The following is a 19,488-nucleotide window of genomic DNA, read 5'->3' on the forward strand; positions in this document are numbered from 1 at the left end:
ATCTAAACAGCTTTTGTGGTGATGAACTGTGATATCAGAAATGCTAGACTTCAGAAATAATAATATTTAGGTCTTATCTCACCTCAAAGAACTCTAGAAATATTATTCCCATTTTACAGATGGGGAAACTTGGGCACAGACAAGTGAAGTGACTTGCTCTAGGTCACCAAGCACATCAGTCCCAAAGCAGGAATGGAACTCAAATCTTCTGACTTCTCATTCAGTGTCCTATCGACCGAACCACTAGGCTTGGATTATTGCACCACTGAGTCAATCAAGGACTAGTTCTATTTTACACACAATTAATTAATGATTATGAGTATTTTGAAGATTAAAAAGCACTATGTAAGTCATGAGCATTACTATCAGCAGTACTTATCTGATAAGAAATACAAAATTGAGTTAGCTTACTTGAAGGCTTTCGCAGTGCTAGAAGGGAGTTGAAATATTTATGAGATAAGAAGGCACCAGCCTCAACATTCAATCCCTTTGTTCTAAAATATAGCACGATAAAAACTATGTAATGTATACCGTCAACAGAAAGAGGTTTTTTGCTGAAAAACATATTTTGAAGTTCGAAACCTTCTTTAAACCAGTTGGCACTACTGAAATCACTGTTCTCAGGAAGCAGAGGATTGGAAGGAAAATAATTAAAAAGGTTTCAGCCATTTTTGATTAGTTCCTGCTTTCTCTAACATTCTCAGAACCGGTCTACATACAGACTTACACCAAAGTAACTAAATATTTTTAATGTTTTCTTTTTTGGTTATTCAGGTGCAAGTGTGTGTGTGTGTACACGTATGTACACGGACTTTCTTATTTTGGAATAAAACTGTTCTAATCCCACTTTGCTTCAGTTGTAAGTTACACTGAAAGGGAACATTTATTTCAAAACAAGTGTCCACACAGACTTGCATGAAAGCAAATTTTGTTATTTTGGTGCAAGTTTGTGTGTAAACCAGTCCTCACCAATTATAATCCCCTCACCTCCAACACAAACCCATTCTCTCAATCAGAATTTCTCCTCCATGCATATGACAGACATTGGGAACACAAGACTGGTTAAAAACCAGCATCCAGTGCACTTATATATTTCCCACTTTCAAACCTTTTTTAAAGTCTAAAATGACTAATTAAACCTCTATTTTTACTTGATATAAACATTTAAAAGACTATTTCTAATGAAATAATCTTACAGAATAGAAAGAAATAGATTATTATCTGCTCACCTCATCTTTATCTGCTTCTTCATCAACTTCATATACATGAACTGGAAGTTTCTCTGATTTGGTCCCTTTGCTAAAGAAAGAAAACTTAATACTCAGATATTTTGTGATCACTTATATGATCATTCAGTAGCCAACCTTTTACAATTATTCTGAAAGGAAAATATAAATCTCACTATTAATAGGCATTAATATGTGTTCCTTGGTGGAACAGAATTCACCTAAGCCATTTTCCACAGTTGCATCTTCTGCCCAGGCTTCTTATTGGCTTGAGGAGAGCTACCTTAGACTGAGTAAGTGCTCTCCTGCTGCTGCACCATAATTTTCCCTTCTATTCCCCTCTGGACTGGGAACAGGATTTAGGACAAGCAGTCAAATCCTTAACTTTGAGATACTGTATTTGCATTTAATTTCTGAACGTATGTTATACTGATTAATCATTGGGTTTTTAGTTTGGGTCAATCAAGAACCACATTTGAGTCTCCACAAGTTCCACTATGTTGTGTTGCAACTTTGAGGGCAGTCATAGTCTTTAGTGGGTGGAGGTAGAGTATATTTAGTCATTTGTTAGGGTCAGGACTGCAGGTGGGGAGGAGCATATTGTGACAGATATCACGCAGTACTTTTAGGGACCATATTGTATTAAGTTTATGAATGTTTATGTACCATTGTGGGCCAGGGACTGTATACAACTCAATAAGGGGAGGGTTACTACAGCTCCTCAGGTAAAATCAGTGGGGGGTGATTACTACAGTCCCCAAGATTGTGAAGAGCGCTAGGGAAGTACCAGTCCCCAGGGTGATTTGCATATACTGGTTTAAAGCAATGCCAGAGGAGAGGCAAGAGACAGAGTGAACTTCAGTTATAAAGACTGAGTTTAAACAGACTCAGATTTAGGCAGACTGGCTTTTGGGTGCATCACAATGAAGGGTCCGGGAGTAACTGCTGCCAAAAACTCCAGTCTGGAGAGAAAGGACACAGGTCCTTGCCCAGAGAGGGGTGAAGACTAAAGGCTTGAAACCTGAACAGCATTCCGAGAACAATGGGGGGGGGGTATCAAAGGTGCAGTTACCCCCAAACTGGCACATATTTTCCAGAATAGTGAGATTCCATGTATAACTGGGACTAAGACTGCTGGAGACTGCCTAAGTCTGTTTTAGTGACAGCTCGAACCCTCTCTGAGGCCGTAGAACAGTTTGGTCCAAACCACATGTCCAAGGTTTGGTGGGTCGCATGGTTTCTCTAGCTGGGCAGAAGTTTTGACCTGGGGATCTGCCAATCAGGAGAACAGAAGGATGGCCAGGCCAAGCAGCTCCAGTCACCCTTTGCTGCCAAGATTCAATTCATTCTCATTTTTCATTTATTTATTTAATAAAAAAAGAATATAATGTTGTAGCCATTGCACCATAAATTATCCTGGGTTTGAGTTGCCTTTTGGGAATCCCCAAGGGAACCAGGCAAGAAACATTCACCAATTTTCATACAGAAGCATTTAATTTATTCATCCTTTTTAAATTATCTGTCATTTGACAATTCAGTTTGTTACAGTAAAAATAAAAGTCCTGAACACAGATTTAAAAGGTTGGAGGCCTTCAAACAGAAATTATTAATCAACATTAGAGATTAAAAAGACCAAATATTGTGAAGGTGATTATACTGATCACATTTAATTAACCTGAGATCAAATATTTGGAAATGTAATTAAAACAACATCTCAAAAAAGACAATGCTAGAAGGAAAAGTTACGGGAAGAGAACTAATAAAAGGCAGCAGAAAAGCTACCTAGGTACATGAAGGAGTGGCTGAAGCCATACGAGTAGGAAAAAAACCATGATGAATAAAGTGAATTTGCAGGACAAACAGGACCTAGAGTTGGGGAGGAGAAGGATAATTCAGATACAATATCATTTGTCCAAAGGCATTAATTTTCAAATTATTTCCTAAATTAAAAAAGGACACAGAATTCCTAGCTCAATTCTGAATTAAGCTCTTTTCTTCTTAAAAAAATTACATAAAAAAAAGGTTAACCCTCGCATTTGCAAAGAAAACATTCAAGCCAATGTAGTACTTAGTGAAACACTTAGTAGACCCTTCTTACTAACAAATCAAAAAGCATCTGCTAGCAAACTGAATCCCTTTATTCACCACAACATGTTAACTCTAAGGTCTAAGAGCAAAATTTTAACTGTAAAAATATTCAGCAATTTCACTGATAATTTTAGAGGGAACATTCAGCTTACATGCTTTTGCCCTGTTTTCATCTGCAGCAATAAATAGTAGGACAGAATTGGGATAGGGAAAAGGTGGCAGTTGGTTGATGTCAAGGGTTGCAGAGGTAGAAGAACTAGCAGTTCAAGCCACACAAAATATAAAAATAAAACTTTCAAGCCACATCCACCGGTGCCCAAATATGAAAAGAAGGAAGATCCTTTCACCAATGCCAACAGTAACCCTTGGGTGACAAAAACCTGAATCACCTCCTGTATCTTCCCATTTGTTAAAAGCTTCCCTCTGAAAACTTCTGCAGCTTAGTTGTGGTGTTGTCAATACAAAAAAATTGTGTGACATGCTGAAAATATTGGGTCAGCAAAAAAAGTATGTAACAAAAGAAATACTGTACAAGTTGTATTATTCATTTTCATAGTTAATTCAATAAAAAAACCTCCATTTTCATCTACTTGGAGACATGTTTCTCAAATAATTCAGCACCGGACCACTTCAGAAAAGGAAATACTTGCTGCAGAATTTAGGTCCAGTAGTTGAAATATATATCTCACTAATGGCCTTGTCATAATTCTTCTTCTCCTCTTCTTCCTTCTTCTTTACTTTCCTTACACTGCATTTCTTTTGCTGGCTTTTTATTCCTTTCATGGAATATCAGGGTTGGAAGGGACCTCAGGAGGTCATCTAGTACAACCCCCTGCTCAAAGCAGGACCTATCCCCAGTTTTTGCCCCAGATCCCTAAATGGCCCCCTCAAGATTGAACTCACAACCCTGGGTTTAGCAGGCCAATGCTCAAACCACTGAGCTATAGCTGACATAGGCACATGACCTCATCAGTTACCTGCTTTTAAATGGTTCAGGACCCGTGAGGCATGCAACATCTGTGAGCCTCTCCACTTGCAATTTCAGGAAGAGGACTGATCTCTTTACTTTAAACCTCCATCCTAGAAAATGTGTGTGTCCACCACAAAGATGGAAAGAGACAAAATCCTAGTTTCAGAAAAGCAATGCCTGTCTTTCATTAATACTCCTTTCCATGCAGACTCCAAACATCTTTTGTCTGTGTTTTTAAATGCTATGTATTCTTACAATGCTCTACAAACATAAAAAAATTGCATTCATTCTCTGTTAAGAGTGTGTGAGAGAGAGGGAGAGAGAGAAATATAAAGGTTCTGTGCCAAACGTGTGAAAAGTTGTTGAAGCTGCCATCAATGCTGAAAAGAATGTATATTGGCACAGTAGCGTAAAACAACTCACACCATATTTTAATGATCAGTTTTATGTTTACATTATCAGTAATCCAAGTTCTTCTTCTTCTTGTCCCACAATTGCCAAGGCAGCTTTATTATGATCATTTTCCAGATAACATTTCAACAGCTTTTTATATCTTCAAAAGGCTAAAAAAAATTAACCAATATGAATTCCACCCTGAAAACCTCAGGGTACAGTACAGAGTATTAACACTGGTAGGCTAGATCTGAGGTTCTATATTACATGAAATGACCTTTTTATGACCCATTCTGTCATAAAAATATGTATAAAGTTTTTCTGCAACTACAAAATCTGTAACAGTATCAGATAATTTACTCACTTTGGAAGCTGTCGAAACTCTCCTGAGTAGTCTTCATATTTATAATTAACAACATGCCAGTCTGAGTTGTAGGTTTTGATGCACTATTTCAATGGAAACAAATGCCACAATACATCAAATTAAGTAAGTTTAGCTCAAAGCATTCCTTAAATACATGTAACGGCTCTCTTACATTACAGTTGTTTGTGAACTATTATAGTTACCTGGAAAGCACTGCAAGTTCAAATGCATTATAAATGTTTATTCTGTGAATGTCACATTTTGTTTCTTTTGTTAAACATTAAATTTATCTTACCAGTATGGTGAATGTTCAGATTCAGAAGCTGAACAAACAAAAGTGTGTTTATGTCAAATGAACTAGTTGCTGGAAACAAATGCTAAAAACATAAGGAACTTATAAATTCAGAAAATAATAGACTAGTCATCTGAAATAAAAACATCACCTCCAAGTTCCTGAGAAGCAAAGAAGCTAAACGTAGGTGGAAACAACATGATAAAACATCTTTAGTATATTTAGCCTAAAAATACAGATGTACTATCAAAATAGCAGGATCAACTCAGTACTTTCTATCCTGGAAGAACTAAAATCTATGTTATGATTGTAAGTACTCAATTTTATATTTTTAACCCAAACTAAAAGAAGGTTTTGAATCTAAACTGCATGCTTGCAGCTGTTGAAAAGCAATTATGTCATTCTGTTCTGGACCAGATCACAGGAAGTATCATTTTACTCCACCCATGTTGCTGTAACTAACCGACAAATTTATCTTGGTTTTAGCAGAAGTAGCATAAAAAACATTCAAGTATCTTGCAAGAGACAGTATTATATAATACTTGAAGTTTTTAGACATCATATGAACACACACACACTCACGCAAATGTACTCCATATTTCCAATGCAGTTGTATACATTGTTTGTAAAATACAAAGTCGACATTTACTAGGCAATAACTCTTTAAAGTGTGTTTAATTAGATGTTTCATTAAAATTCATGATTTAACTCATGCACACCAGCCCCCGCCACCAAATATACTCTACTGTGACATACTCCATACATAAGCCTCATTTGCAAAGAACAGAAGATATAAATAACTGACAGAACCAAAATATTCAGACCGTAGGGACAAAACACAAAGGTTTGAGAGGGCTTGTCTGTGCCCTGAACTTGTTCCTAAAACAGTATAATTACCACCAATTTTACTACGATATAAATACTTGAAAACTGGCCTTGCCAGCGGCGAATAAAGTTTCTTCTGGTCAATAGGTGGAAGTCGTCAGCAACAAAGTGAAATTAACCAGTCTCTGGTCAGCTCCATAGTTCCTTCCCAATGTTATTCTGAAGCAGCGACACTGACCGGAATCCTGCCAATTTCACTTTGCTGTGGATGGGAAAACTGTGAGGAGCTACACAGCGGTGAAACAGAAGGGAGGAAGGGAAAAGCCCCCAACAACCCAAAAGAGCCAAGAGAGGAGACAGGGTGAGAAGTTTCAGACTCCTATTAGCCATACCTGATACGAAAGATTGCTCCCATGTAAGATGCTAAGACATCACCCCTCATTTCCAGCAGCTAAGAGAGGGATCACAGAGTTTCTGCCTTTAAACCTATCTGGGGACCCCTGTCTTTTTTAAGAACTAGATGCCAATAAGTATTGGGTAAATTTTTTCAGCCCTATTGAAATTTAATCTGCAGAAGCAAGTAGACAACTTAACTAGTTACATGCGCGCGCGCACACACACAAAAATATAAATGGTACCTCAGTTACAAACAAGGTTTGAGCTTCCTTTTCTGCGTTTTCAGGAACAGTAGAGCATATATATCGACCCTGACGTTTCAATAATGCTGTCTGTTAATGACAAAAAATAGACTGAGAACTTCAATCAAATAAAAGACAAGTAAAATGTAATGAAATCCAGTCCCTGTCGCTCTGAATTATATTGACAAAACGAATTGAAGCACAAAAGATAAAATTCCCTGAACAATAAAGCACCTTTTATACCAACATACCTAAAATGTGCTGAAGCACTGAAATTGCTAATAATGTTGATATTTAAAGTATTATCTCTGGGAATCTGACTTAGTACCCATTAAGATGAACGAGGCACTTAATGCCTTAGTCATTTTTGGGGGTTCTGCAAATGTAGATACACATTTACACAATTTTTTTTTTAGGATCTCTCAGTAACCATAACCAGACAGTATTTTTTTGTTTTTTTTTAAATGAAAGCTTAGATTCTGGAGAACAAAAAAGCAGCATGTATCTCAAGCTGACCTCTGGTCTCAAATCCTGATTTTAATTCTGAAGTTGAATCCAACCAGCCACAGCACCTCTTACCAAAAAAAGAAGAGCAAAGAATCCGTAGAGGAATAATATGACAGAGAGAACTGTCTTAAAACCTATAATGAAGAGAAATATTTGATTTTTTTTAAACATTAACATTAACTAACTAAATAAGTGTAAAGAATCAGAAGAGTAGCCGTGTTAGTCTGGATCTGTAAATAAGTGTGGCTAGGAAGTGACTGATACTGTAATTGTTTAATGTACAATATAATTTGCACCCTGAACATGGACTGCACTTCTTGTGTTTGTGGTTTTACTAGATATGTTTGTTTTGGTTTTAAAAGAAACTGAGAATAATATAAGCAAATGCAAAGCCCATTGAAATTGTCCCATTTATTTCTGTGGGCTTTGGATCAGTCCCACAGTTCCCGAAGAATAGTAGAGTATGAGACAGATTTGAGTGATTTTAAAGAGAGGTTAAATCTACTGTGTTAATGGTACAGATGGACTGATACAACAACTATTACAACCAAAATTTGGCCTTTACCAAAAAAAAGAGAAGGGTTTACAAAACTACCTAAAACACTTTCTATTTTGGGGATGGGTGGGGGGGGAATATATGTATTTTATACTCACATGGAACTACTGGACTCACATAACAATGGCCACACTGGGTCAGACCAATGGTCTACCTAGTCCAGTATTCTGTCTTCCGACAGTAGCTGATGTCAGATGTTTCAGAGGGAATTAACAGAACATGGCAATTATCAAGTGATCCATTCCCTGGCATCCAAATCCCAGCTTCTGGTACTCAGAGACTTAGCGACACCCAGAGTATGCGGTTGCATCCCTGACCATCTTGGATAATAGCCACTGATGGACGTATTCCCTATGAACTTACCTAATTTTTTTAAGCCGGTTATACTTTTGGCTTCACAACATCCCCTGGCAATGAGTTCCCGGGGTTGACTGGTATGATGAAGTATTCCTTATGTTGTTTAAAATCTGCTGCCTATTAATTTCATTGGGTGACCCCTGGTTCATGTGTTATGTGAAGGGGTAAACACTTCCTTTTTGACCTCCACACCATTCATGATTTTATAGACCTCCACTGTAACGCCCTCCTTTGTCATTTTGTTTCTGAGCTGACCAGTCCGAGTCTTAATTTCTCCTCATATGAAAGCTGTTCCATACCCTAAATGATTTTTGTTGCCTATGTACTTTTTCAAATTCTAATACATTGTATATTGTTTTAGATACACCTCTACCCCGATATAACGCGGTCCTTGGGAGCCAAAAAAATCTTACCACGTTATAGGTGAAACCACGTTATATTGAACTTGCTTTGGCCTCAAGCATTTCCATTAATAGTCAGCAAATCATTTTTGTTAGAACTAACACGGTGTATGCAGTAAATAAATCTGTTCTACAATAGTTAAATTGTATCTCCTTTAATTACAACAATAAGCTTTTATAAGCTTACTTAAAAGATGCAGCATATTAACAACACAGGTACTAAACACTGCTAAATGCAACCATGTGGGCTGGGTTTCATCATACATAAATCGTTTGGTCTGTATGTAATGCTTAGGAAAATGCAAAATTCACATAAAATATCAAAACGCTTTTAATTACACATCCTTACAGATTGTTGTAAAAAAGGATTTTGGTATTTTAGCAAATAGGAGCATGGGCCACTTTGTCACTTAGCCAACTATGTTATATGTAGATTGTTAAGTAATATGAACTGTTAACTATTAAATAGTTTGAAAACATTTTGGAGATGGGAGTTTTTACTTATAGAGAAGGTTAAAATGAAGCTAAAAAAGGTAAAGTAATCAGGTTTTAGAGACATTGATAAAATGGTAAATACCTTTTTTTGGTGTACAAGATGCTTTCTTATTTAAGATGCACCCCTTAAAATTTTTCTAATTTAAAAAAAAACAAAAACTTGTTATCCTTTGTTACTTCATGCTAATGAGAGCCTTCTTCTTTGCCAGGTCAATTATGGATTTTAACTGCAGTATTTGCAGACTATCCACATCCTGGCTTTTTAGCCACCTAAGACCAATCTCTAACCCTACAACCACATCAGAAGCTTTGGGCGGTGGCTCCGAGGGTTCTTCATCACTATCTTCAGGGTTAGACACATTTTCTGAGGCACCAAGTGGTTGAGGGACAACATTATGAATTATATCTATATCTCTAAGTCGTTCATAGGTTGGACACATAGCATCCACCTCCATCCACTCTTGAACATCAGCTATCCCACTTTGAGCCATAAGTTCCCTGTAAACTCATTCTGCCCCTATGGCCTCTTCTTCCGTAAAAGCTTCAAAGTTGTTCTCATCTTTGTCTTCTTCCTCATCTTGGTTGTCGTTGCTTTCAGTGACAAAAGCACTTTTGAGACCATGATACCAACATTTCTCTGTCACTGACGGAGTGATTCCTAGCCAGGCTGTCTTGCCTAAGTCAAATACATCCAACAAATTCAATTTCTTGATTACATCTGTTATGCTACTGTTGTCCTCAACAATTTTCTTTACTAAGGCTTTACGATAGTTCATTTTAAATGTGGCTATAATGCCTTAACCAAGGGGCTGTACTTTGGACATTGTGTTCTTAGGAAGGTAGCTCACCTTTATCTTCCCGTCTTTGCTCGTTAAGGACTCAACTGAGGGGTTGGCGGACAGTACAGTTGTCAAGTGGGAGCAATGCCTTTGGCTCCAGGTTTTGTCTGCACAGGTGGCTCCGGACAGCTGGTACAAAATATTTATTAAACCATTCCTCGAAAATATCCGAGGTCATCCAGGCATTTTTTGAATGGAGATGAATGAAAGCAAATCCATGTTCTTATGGTGGAAAGCCCTAGGTGACCTGGATTTGCCTATGCACAGAGGTTTAACTTTATGTGAACCAGTTTTATTCACGCAGAAAAGTATTGTTACTCTCTCTTTTACCACCTTAAAACCTTCATCAGCCTTTTGTTTTTCGGTCCTAGAAGCAAGTGTTCTATCCGGCAGCATACGGTAAAGTAAGCCAGTTTCATCAGTGTTATAGATTTGCTCCGGAGCATAGCCACCCTCGATGATGATCCCTTGTAACTCTAGCGGGTATCCATTGCAAGCTTTTATATCTGTGGAGCACGTCTCTCCTGAAATTGTGACTTGCCAAATGCCATGATGCTTTTTAAAAGGATTAAGCCATCCACTGCTAGCTTTAAATACGTTACCTTGATGTGCAGAAGCATCCTCGCCCGAGTGTCTAAAAATCGAGATCTTTCTTCAATTTCTCCTCTTGCTTCCTTATAAAGTCACCGGAAATTGGTGTGCCATCAGAGTGTTCTTGGGTAAACCACGTAAATGCTGCTCTATCTAGTTGGTTATTCTGGGTAGTTTTTAGGTGCTTCCTTTCCAGGTCTTCTCACTTTCATCCAGTTCAATGAGCATTGATCGTAATTTTTCCTCATCTTTGATCCACCCTCTTAATGTTGATTCCCCTACTCCTAGTTCTTTTGAGACCTTTGCTTGGCTCATTCCTCATTTCAGTCTGTCCGAAGCTTCCAATTTTTCTTTGACTGTCCATGCCTTTTGTTTCCGTGGCTGTGAACTACTTGCCATCACATCAAAGGTATTTTAATATTAATGCTAACAATTTTTTTTAATTGTTTAGAAAATGTCAATGCAGAATTACAATGTTTCCAAAATACAACCAGTGAGACAACTTAAGCTTAGTCTATACTGCACACAATTTAGAAACAAGATTAAAATAGGCGGGAGAGAGGAGAACGCCTAATGGGACCATGGGCAGGCAACATACGTTTTACCCCGCCTTCTCATTGTTGCACATTCATTCCACCACTTTGATATATGCACATTTGTACAGACAATGTACTGCATGTATGTAATTTGCTGCAAGCCACATTTTAAGAGCTGAGGCGCCGACCACGGATGGATTTGTAACAACTTTAAACTGGCAAGGCGGCAGCAGGTTAGTCAACGACAAAGTTAGACTGAACTCTCCTTTTTGATCAATTAGTCATGGTTATAAATACAAAGGCCGTTTAATTATAACGGCCATTGAAAATTAGCTACCACCTCGCACACGGTTTTGTTGTCCACAAAACAAACTTAAACTTTCAACAGTTTTAAACTATCAACGGATTTAAACTGTCAATATTATAACTTTAATTAAGACTTGCAGACAAGACTGTTTTTATGCAATGAAGATCGGAGTGAAAGTTTAAAAATATTGTAAATGCGGTCAGCTTTGTGTTTTGACTTTCGATCCAAAGCAGGCTGGTAAAAACATACATACTGAATATGTACACGGTAATCATTAAATGTATAAAACAGGATTAAACAGAATAAAAGTACTGTATGTTGTAGACGAGACAGAAAACCATTTTTGCTTTACCGCGTTGTATCCGAATTCCTGTTATATCGGATCGCATTATACCAGGGTAGAGGTGTTTCGGGGATATGATATGATGTATAAGCTCCACACTGGGGAACAAAGGGTTAAACAGGAAACTCTGGGCCCAAAAGGCCCCACCAAGCCGCACCTGCTGGATATGCGCACAATGGAAGCAAAGCTCAAAAGGCAGCGGCCCAGATCAGTCATCACAGACAGAGCAAGGGAGCAGTCCTACGCTGTTAGCTCCTGCAGACAGGCTGCAGGAGCTCCACTCTGCCTGGAGCTGACCCCACTTTGGCAGACAGATGCCAAAGGCCCCCATAGAGACCGGAAGAGTAGGCTGAAACTGATGGGGAAGAGCCTCCAGATATCTACCAAAGAGAACCCCCACACTTGGTGAATCCATAAGAAGACTCTGTTGTAACTTTGGAGGGGAAGAGGCTGTGGTAGGAAATGACCCAGGGAGCAGGTTTGGCAGGTGTCCACCTCAGGCTGAATATCTAACTGCCAGGCACAGGATCCTGGGTCAGAAACCAGTAGAGCATGGTGGATCTGGGTTCCCCTACCACCAGCCCCACAGACTCTCACCACTGGGTGGCGCTGCTGGGCACAGACACTGAACCCCTCAACAGGTGACCAGAACTGCATGCAGTATTCAAGCTGTGGGAATACCATGGATTTACATAGTGCCATTAAGATATTTTCTGTCTTATCCCTTTCCTAATGGTTCCTAACATTACTAGTTTTTTTGTCTGCCACTGCACATTGAGATGTTTTCAGAGAACTATCTACGATGACTCCAAGATCTTTCTTGAGTAGTAACAGCAAATTGAGATCCCATCATTTTGTCGGTATCGTTGGAATTATATTTCTCAGGGTGTATCATTTTGCACTGACCAACACTGAACTTCATCTGCTATTTTCTTGTCCAGTCACCCAATTTTGGAAGATCCTTTTGTAATTCTTTACAGTCAGTTTTGGACTTAACTATCCTGAGTAATATTGTATCATCTGAAAACTTTGCCATCTTGCTGTTAGCCCCTTTTTCCAAATCATTTATATGTTGAACAACATTGGTCCCACTACAGATCTTCGGGGGACCCCACTATTCATCTCTTTCCACTGTAAAAACTGACCATTTATTCCTACTCTTTGTTTCCCATCTTTTAACCAGTTACTGATGCATCAGAGGACCTTCCCTTTTATCCCATGACTCTTTTCTTTGTTTAGGAGTCTTTGGTGAGGGACCTTGTCCAAGGCTTCCTGGAAGTCCGAGTATATTATATGCTTTAGATCACCCTTGTCCACGTTTGTTGACACCCTCAAAGAAGTCTAACAGATTGGTGAGGTATGATTTCCCTTTACAAAAACCATGAGGAGTCTTGCCCAACATATCGTGTTCATCTCTATCTGATCATTCTGTTCTTTACTATAGTTTCAACCAATTTGCCTGATACTGAAGTTCAATTAACCAGCCTAAAATTACCAGCCTAAAATTGCCAGCATTGTCTCTGGAACCTCTTTTAAAAATTGGCTTTACATTAGCTATCCACCAGCCATTTGGTACAGAGGCTGATTTAAGCAATAGTTTACATACCACAGTTAGTAGTTCTGCAATTTGAGTTCTTCAGAATATTCTCAATATATGGTATTAGTGACTTCTTACTCTTCAATTTATCAATTTGTTCCAAAACCTCCTCTACTAATACCTCAATCTGTCACCTTAATCCTCAGATCTGTCACCTTAAAAAGAATGTCTCAGGTGTGGGAATCTCCCTCACATCCTCTGCAGTGAAGACGACACAAAGAATTAATTCACTGCCTTCAAACAGTAAATACTATCAAGGAAATTAAAAGTATACAAAATAAAAGGAGTACTTGTGGCACCTTAGAGACTAACCAATTTATTTGAGCATAAGCTTTCGTGAGCTACAGCTCACTTCATCGGATGCATACTGTGGAAAGTGTGGAAGATCTTTTTATACACACAAAGCATGAAAAAATACCTCCTCCCACCCCACTCTCCTGCATTATATGCCATCATGTGCCAGCAATGCCCCTCTGCCATGTACATTGGTCAAACTGGACAGTCTCTACGTAAAAGAATAAATGGACACAAATCAGATGTCAAGAATTATAACATTCATAAACCAGTCGGAGAACACTTCAATCTCTCTGGTCACGCGATTACAGACATGAAAGTTGCTATATTAAAACAAAAAAACTTCAAATCCAGACTCCAGCGAGAAACTGTTGAATTGGAATTCATTTGCAAATTGGATACAATTAACTTAGGCTTGAATAGAGACTGGGAGTGGCTAAGTCATTATGTAAGGTAACCTATTTCCCCTTGTTTTTTCCTACCCCCTCCCCCAGATGTTCTCGTTAAACCCTGGATTTGTGCTGGAAATGGCCCAACTTGATTATCATACACATTGTAAGGAGAGTGATCACTTTAGATAAGCTATTACCAGCAGGAGAGTGGGGTGGGAGGAGGTATTTTTTCATGCTTTGTGTGTATAAAAAGATCTTCTACACTTTCCACAGTATGCATCCGATGAAGTGAGCTGTAGCTCACGAAAGCTTATGCTCAAATAAATTGGTTAGTCTCTAAGGTGCCACAAGTACTCCTTTTCTTTTTGCGAATACAGACTAACACGGCTGTTACTCTGAAACCTAAAAGTATACAATCACATCACAAGAGGCAAATAGAAGGTGAACTCTGAAAAATTGATGCGGTTTTCTATTGAACACCAATGAACTCAAATATTTCTTATATACCAGTTTTAAATAAATACAACTGGTATTTAAATAAATACAACTGGTATTTAAGAGTTGGCTCCTGGTGGCAGCTATCCTAGGGAGGAGGGGGGGAGAACACTGATGTACTTTTGCAATATGAGATCTAACACTTAAAAATCCATCCAGCTTTCATATTGGTGAATGAAATTAAATGTTTAAAAACATAAGAAAACAGTATTAAAGTACAATACAAATGTATTCAGTCTGATTTTGAGTTCCCTGACATCTTTTATTTTAAATATCACTTGTAAACATGTCAACCACAACCACCAGGCAGCACAAATATGGCAATTAAAACTAATTTTCATGGTGCAGAATTTATTTATTTTATTCATATCTTTTGGACTGCTGGACTGAGCAAAATGGGTGCAATTTTTCCTCAAAAAATCTAACTTTAAAATGGAATAATTTTTTAACCCCCATTTTACGCATATGGAGATCCACAATTTAGAGGTTGGAAAGCTATAAAAATTGGCGCCAAACCACATACAGCAGTTACAAGTGCTTTTATATGTCTGCAGTTATGCTGTAATCTGTTTGAAACTACTTGGAAAACGTCCGTACATCAAAGATTTGAAACATAGGCAGTATAAAACAAAATTATTCGCTAAATCCGGTAATTTTACTTAATCTTTAATAACTCTAAAAATTTTTATAAGGTACGTAAGTGTTTTGTAAGAGACTCAGCACCACTTTAGAGTACGGATTAAATCTAGCAAAAGGTGATTTCCTTCCTGCCAAAGAAAAGACTCACCACATGTCAAGTAGCAAGAGTAATCTCAAGTTTTGGCAGCTTGGACTCACTAACATGTCTTGGTATGCACACACAAAAAGTGATGTGATAAGAGACTAACTAGGTGGGATAAGTAAGGACAGAAGGAATTGTCTATGGCACCGAAGACTAGGGCAAGTTTAAGTGTCATGGTATGGGAAAGGGGCAAACTCATGAAAGGATTTTAAAAAATGGATTGTGGAAGGCCACACGCAGCCAGACGCATGGAAATTTTAGTTGTGACTTTCTGCACGAGAGAGATGTTGTTTCCAGGGAGACCAGAGAAGAGGAAGCTGCAGTGAACACCACAAGATAATCAGGATACAGAAAAGTTTATTGTCCTGCATATACCTTAAGGCTAAAAGGGACCAATATGATAATCTATTTTGACCTCCTGCATGGCACAGCCTTTACAATTTCACCTAGTAATTCTTGCAAAGGGAATCATTCTTCCCTACTGCATAAATGAATATCAAACACAGTAACTTGTAGCTCCACTAGTGCATCTCTTTTAGAAAGATATCCAAAACTCAATACAAAAAGTCCAGTGACTATTAATTTACCACTTCTCTTGGTAAGTAGTTCCAATAGTTGATCAAATTAATTGTTAAAAGTACGATCTTCCTTCCAATTTAACTAACTTACAGACCATTATCACATCATTTGTTAGCCTTCTCTTTGATAAACTAAGGCGATTGAGCCCATTAAGTTTCACCATAAGACTTTTTTCCAGACCTCTAACCATTTTTGTAGTTCCAGTTCTTCAACATACTTTTTAAAGTGTGGATAATGCAACCAGACACAATATTCCATAGAGGTCTCACCAATGCCATATTACTTCTGTTTATCACCTCCACCCTATCTTGCAAATGTTGTGGAGGAAGAAACAGAAAGATCTGGATTTGGCCTGTACACAAGGGTAGAATGAGAGGAAGAGTCAAAAATGACCTTCCCAAGTCACAAGTGTGCGTCACAAAGGCTAACGTAGTGCCCATCTTTAAAAAAGGGAAGGAGGAGGATCCTGGGAACTACAGACCAGTCAGCCTCACCCCAGCCCCTGGAAAAATCATGGAGCAGGTCCTCAGGGAATCAATTCTGAAGCACTTAGAGGAGAGGAAAGTGATCAGGAACAGTCAGCATGGATTCACCAAGGGAAAGTCATGCCTGACTAAACTAATTCCCTTCTAAGACTAAACAACTGACTCTGTGGATGAGGGGAAAGCAATGGACGTGTTATTCCTTGACTTTAGTAAAGCTTTTGATATGGTCTCCCACAGTATTCTTGCCAGCTAGTTACAGTAGTATGGGCTAGATGAATGGACTATAAAGTGGACAGAAAGCTGGCTAGATCATCAGGCTCAACGGGTAGTGATCAATGGCTCCATGTCTAGTTGGCAGCCGGTATCAAGCGGAGTGCTCCAAGGGTCGGTCCTTGGGCCGGTTTTGTTCAATATCTTCATAAATGATCTGGAGGATGGTGTGGATTGCACCCTCAGCAAGTTTGCAGATGACACTAAACTGGGAGGAGCGGTAGATACGCTGGAGGGTCGGGATAGGATACAAAGGGACCTACACAGATTAGAGGATTGGGCCAAAAGAAATCTGATGAGGTTCAACAAAGACAAGTGCAGAGTCCTGAACTTAGGACGGAAGAATCCCATGCACCGCTACAGACTAGGGACCGAAATGGCTAGGCAGCAGTTCTGCAGAAAAGGACCTAGGGGTTACAGTGAACAAGAAGCTTGATACGAGTCAACAGTATGCCCTTGTTGCCAAGAAGGCTAACAGCTTTTTGGGCTGTATATGTAGGAGCACTGCCAGCAGATCAAAGGGACGTGATCATTCCCCTCTATTCAGCATTGGTGAGGCCTCATCTGGAGTACTGTGTCCAGTTTTGGGCCCCACACTACAAGAAGGATGTGGAAAAATTGGAAAGCGTCCAGCAGAGAGCAACAAAAATTATTAGGGGGCTGGAGCACATGATTTATGAGGAGAGGCTGAGGTAACTGGGATTATTTAGTCTGCAGAAGAGAAGAATGAGGGTGATTTGATAGCTGCTTTCAACTACCTGAAAGGGGGTTCCAAAGAGGATGGATCTAGACTGTTCTCAGTGGTAGCAGGTGACAGAACAAGGAGTAATGGTCTCAAGTTGCAGTGGGGGAGGTTTAGGTTGGATATTAGGAAAAACTTTTTCACTAGGAGGGTGATGAAGCACTAGAATGGGTTACCTAGGGAAGCGATGGAATCTCCTTCCTTAGAGGTTTTGAAGGTCAGGCTTGACAAAGCCCTGACTGGGATGATTTAATTGGTGTTGGTCCTGCTTTGAGCAGGGGGTTGGACTGGATGACCTCCTGAGGTCCCTTACAGCCCTGATATTCTATGATTCCGTGACAGCATTATCATCAATAATGCCAAAAGCAGTAAGAAGAGAGGGTTTTGATGAAAAATCGAGCTTGATTTTTTCCCCCCGACGTTTATCTGAAATTTTAAGAGATGTTAGAGAGACAGGCAGAGATGTGGAATTAGGTGGACGGGATCAATCAGGAATGAAGAGATAATTAGTCATCCACATAATAAGGCTGTGGATTAATCAGTTAACTCATGCGATTAACTCAAAAAATTAATTGCGTTTAATCACAATTTTAATCATAGAATCATAGAATCTCAGGGTTGGAAGGGACCTCTGGAGGTCATCTAGTCCAACCCCCTGCTCAAAAGCAGGACACATCCCCAATTAAATCATCCCAGCCAGGGCTTTGTCAAGCCTGACCTTAAAAACTTCTAAGGAAGGAGATTCCACCACCTCCCTAGGCAACGCATTCCAGTGTTTCACCACCCTCCTAGTGAAAAAGTTTTTCCTAATATCCAACCTAAACCTCCCCCACTACAACTTGAGACCATTACTCCTTGTCCTGTCCTCTTCCACCACTGAGAATAGTCTAGAACCATCCTCTCTGGAACTACCTCTCAGGTAGTTGAAAGCAGCTATCAAATCCCCCCTCATTCTTCTCTTCTACAGACTAAACAATCCCAGTTCCCTCAGCCTCTCCTTATAAGTCGTGTGTTCCAGACCCCTAATCGTTTTTGTTGCCCTTCGCTGGACTCTCTCCAATTTATCCACATCCTTCTTGTAGTGTGGGGCCCAAAACTGGACACAGTACTCCAGATGAGGCCTCACCAATGTCGAATAGAGGGGAACGATCACGTCCCTCGATCTGCTCGCTATGCCCCTACTTATACATCCCAAAATGCCATTGGCCTTCTTGGCAACAAGGGCACACTGCTGACTCATATCCAGCTTCTCGTCCACTGTCACCCCTAGGTCCTTTTCCGCAGAACTGCTGCCTAGCCATTCGGCCCCTAGTCTGTAGCTGTGCATTGGGTTCTTCCGTCCTAAGTGCAGGACCCTGCACTTATCCTTATTGAACCTCATCAGATTTCTTTTGGCCCAATCCTCCAATTTGTCTAGGTCCCTCTGTATCCTATCCCTGCCCTCCAGCGTATCTACCACTCCTCCCAGTTTAGTATCATCCGCAAATTTGCTGAGAGTGCAATCCACACCATCCTCCAGATCATTTATGAAGATATTGAACAAAACCGGCCCCAGGACCGACCCTTGGGGCACTCCACTTGACACTGGCTGCCAACTAGACATGGAGCCACTGATCACTACCAGCACTGTTAAATGATAGAATACCCAACTGAAATTTATTAAATATTTTGGATGTTTTTCTACATTTTCAAATATACGGTTTTCAGTTACAATACAGAATACAAAGTGTAGAGTACTCACTTTATATTACTTTTAATACAAATATTTGCACTGTAAAAATGATAAAAGATACAATATATTCCAGTTCACTTCTTACAAGTACCGTAGTACAATCTCTTTATCATGAAAGCGCAACTTACAAATGTAGATTTTTCTTTTTTGTTTCAACTCCACTCAAAAACAAAACAATGTAAAACTTTAGAGCCTACAAGTCCACTCAGTCTACTTCTTGTGCAGCCAATTGCTAAGACAAACACGTATGTTTGCATTTATGGGAGATAATGCTGCCCGCTTCTTATTTACAATGTCACCTGAAAGTGAGAACAGATGTTCACATGGCACTTTTGTAGCCAGCATTGCAAGGTATTTACGTGCCAGATATGCTAAAAATGTGCATGCCCTTCA

The 19,488-nt window shown here is 39.2% G+C and overlaps 1 protein-coding gene across 23 annotated transcripts in view; it reads right to left on the reverse strand.

Moving 5' to 3' along the window:
• The window catches only part of DOCK9 (dedicator of cytokinesis 9), a 335,502-nt gene that overhangs the window by 208,855 nt on the left and 107,159 nt on the right, over positions 1 to 19,488 (reverse strand). For all 23 annotated transcript variants that reach the window (XR_012159418.2, XM_073348476.2, XM_073348365.2 and 20 more), the window contains 3 exons: positions 6,797 to 6,886; positions 5,042 to 5,124; positions 1,230 to 1,299 (listed from right to left, as the gene is read on the reverse strand). Coding sequence is in view for 22 of the 23 variants with exons in the window: in XM_073348476.2 (XP_073204577.1) it covers positions 1,230 to 1,299; positions 5,042 to 5,124; positions 6,797 to 6,886 (243 nt within the window). In the remaining variant the exon portion in view is untranslated. The remainder of the gene's footprint in view (positions 1 to 1,229; positions 1,300 to 5,041; positions 5,125 to 6,796; positions 6,887 to 19,488) is intronic.

This window comes from Lepidochelys kempii, chromosome 1 (assembly GCF_965140285.1).
Source record: "Lepidochelys kempii isolate rLepKem1 chromosome 1, rLepKem1.hap1, whole genome shotgun sequence".
Lineage (NCBI taxonomy): Eukaryota > Metazoa > Chordata > Testudines > Cheloniidae > Lepidochelys > Lepidochelys kempii.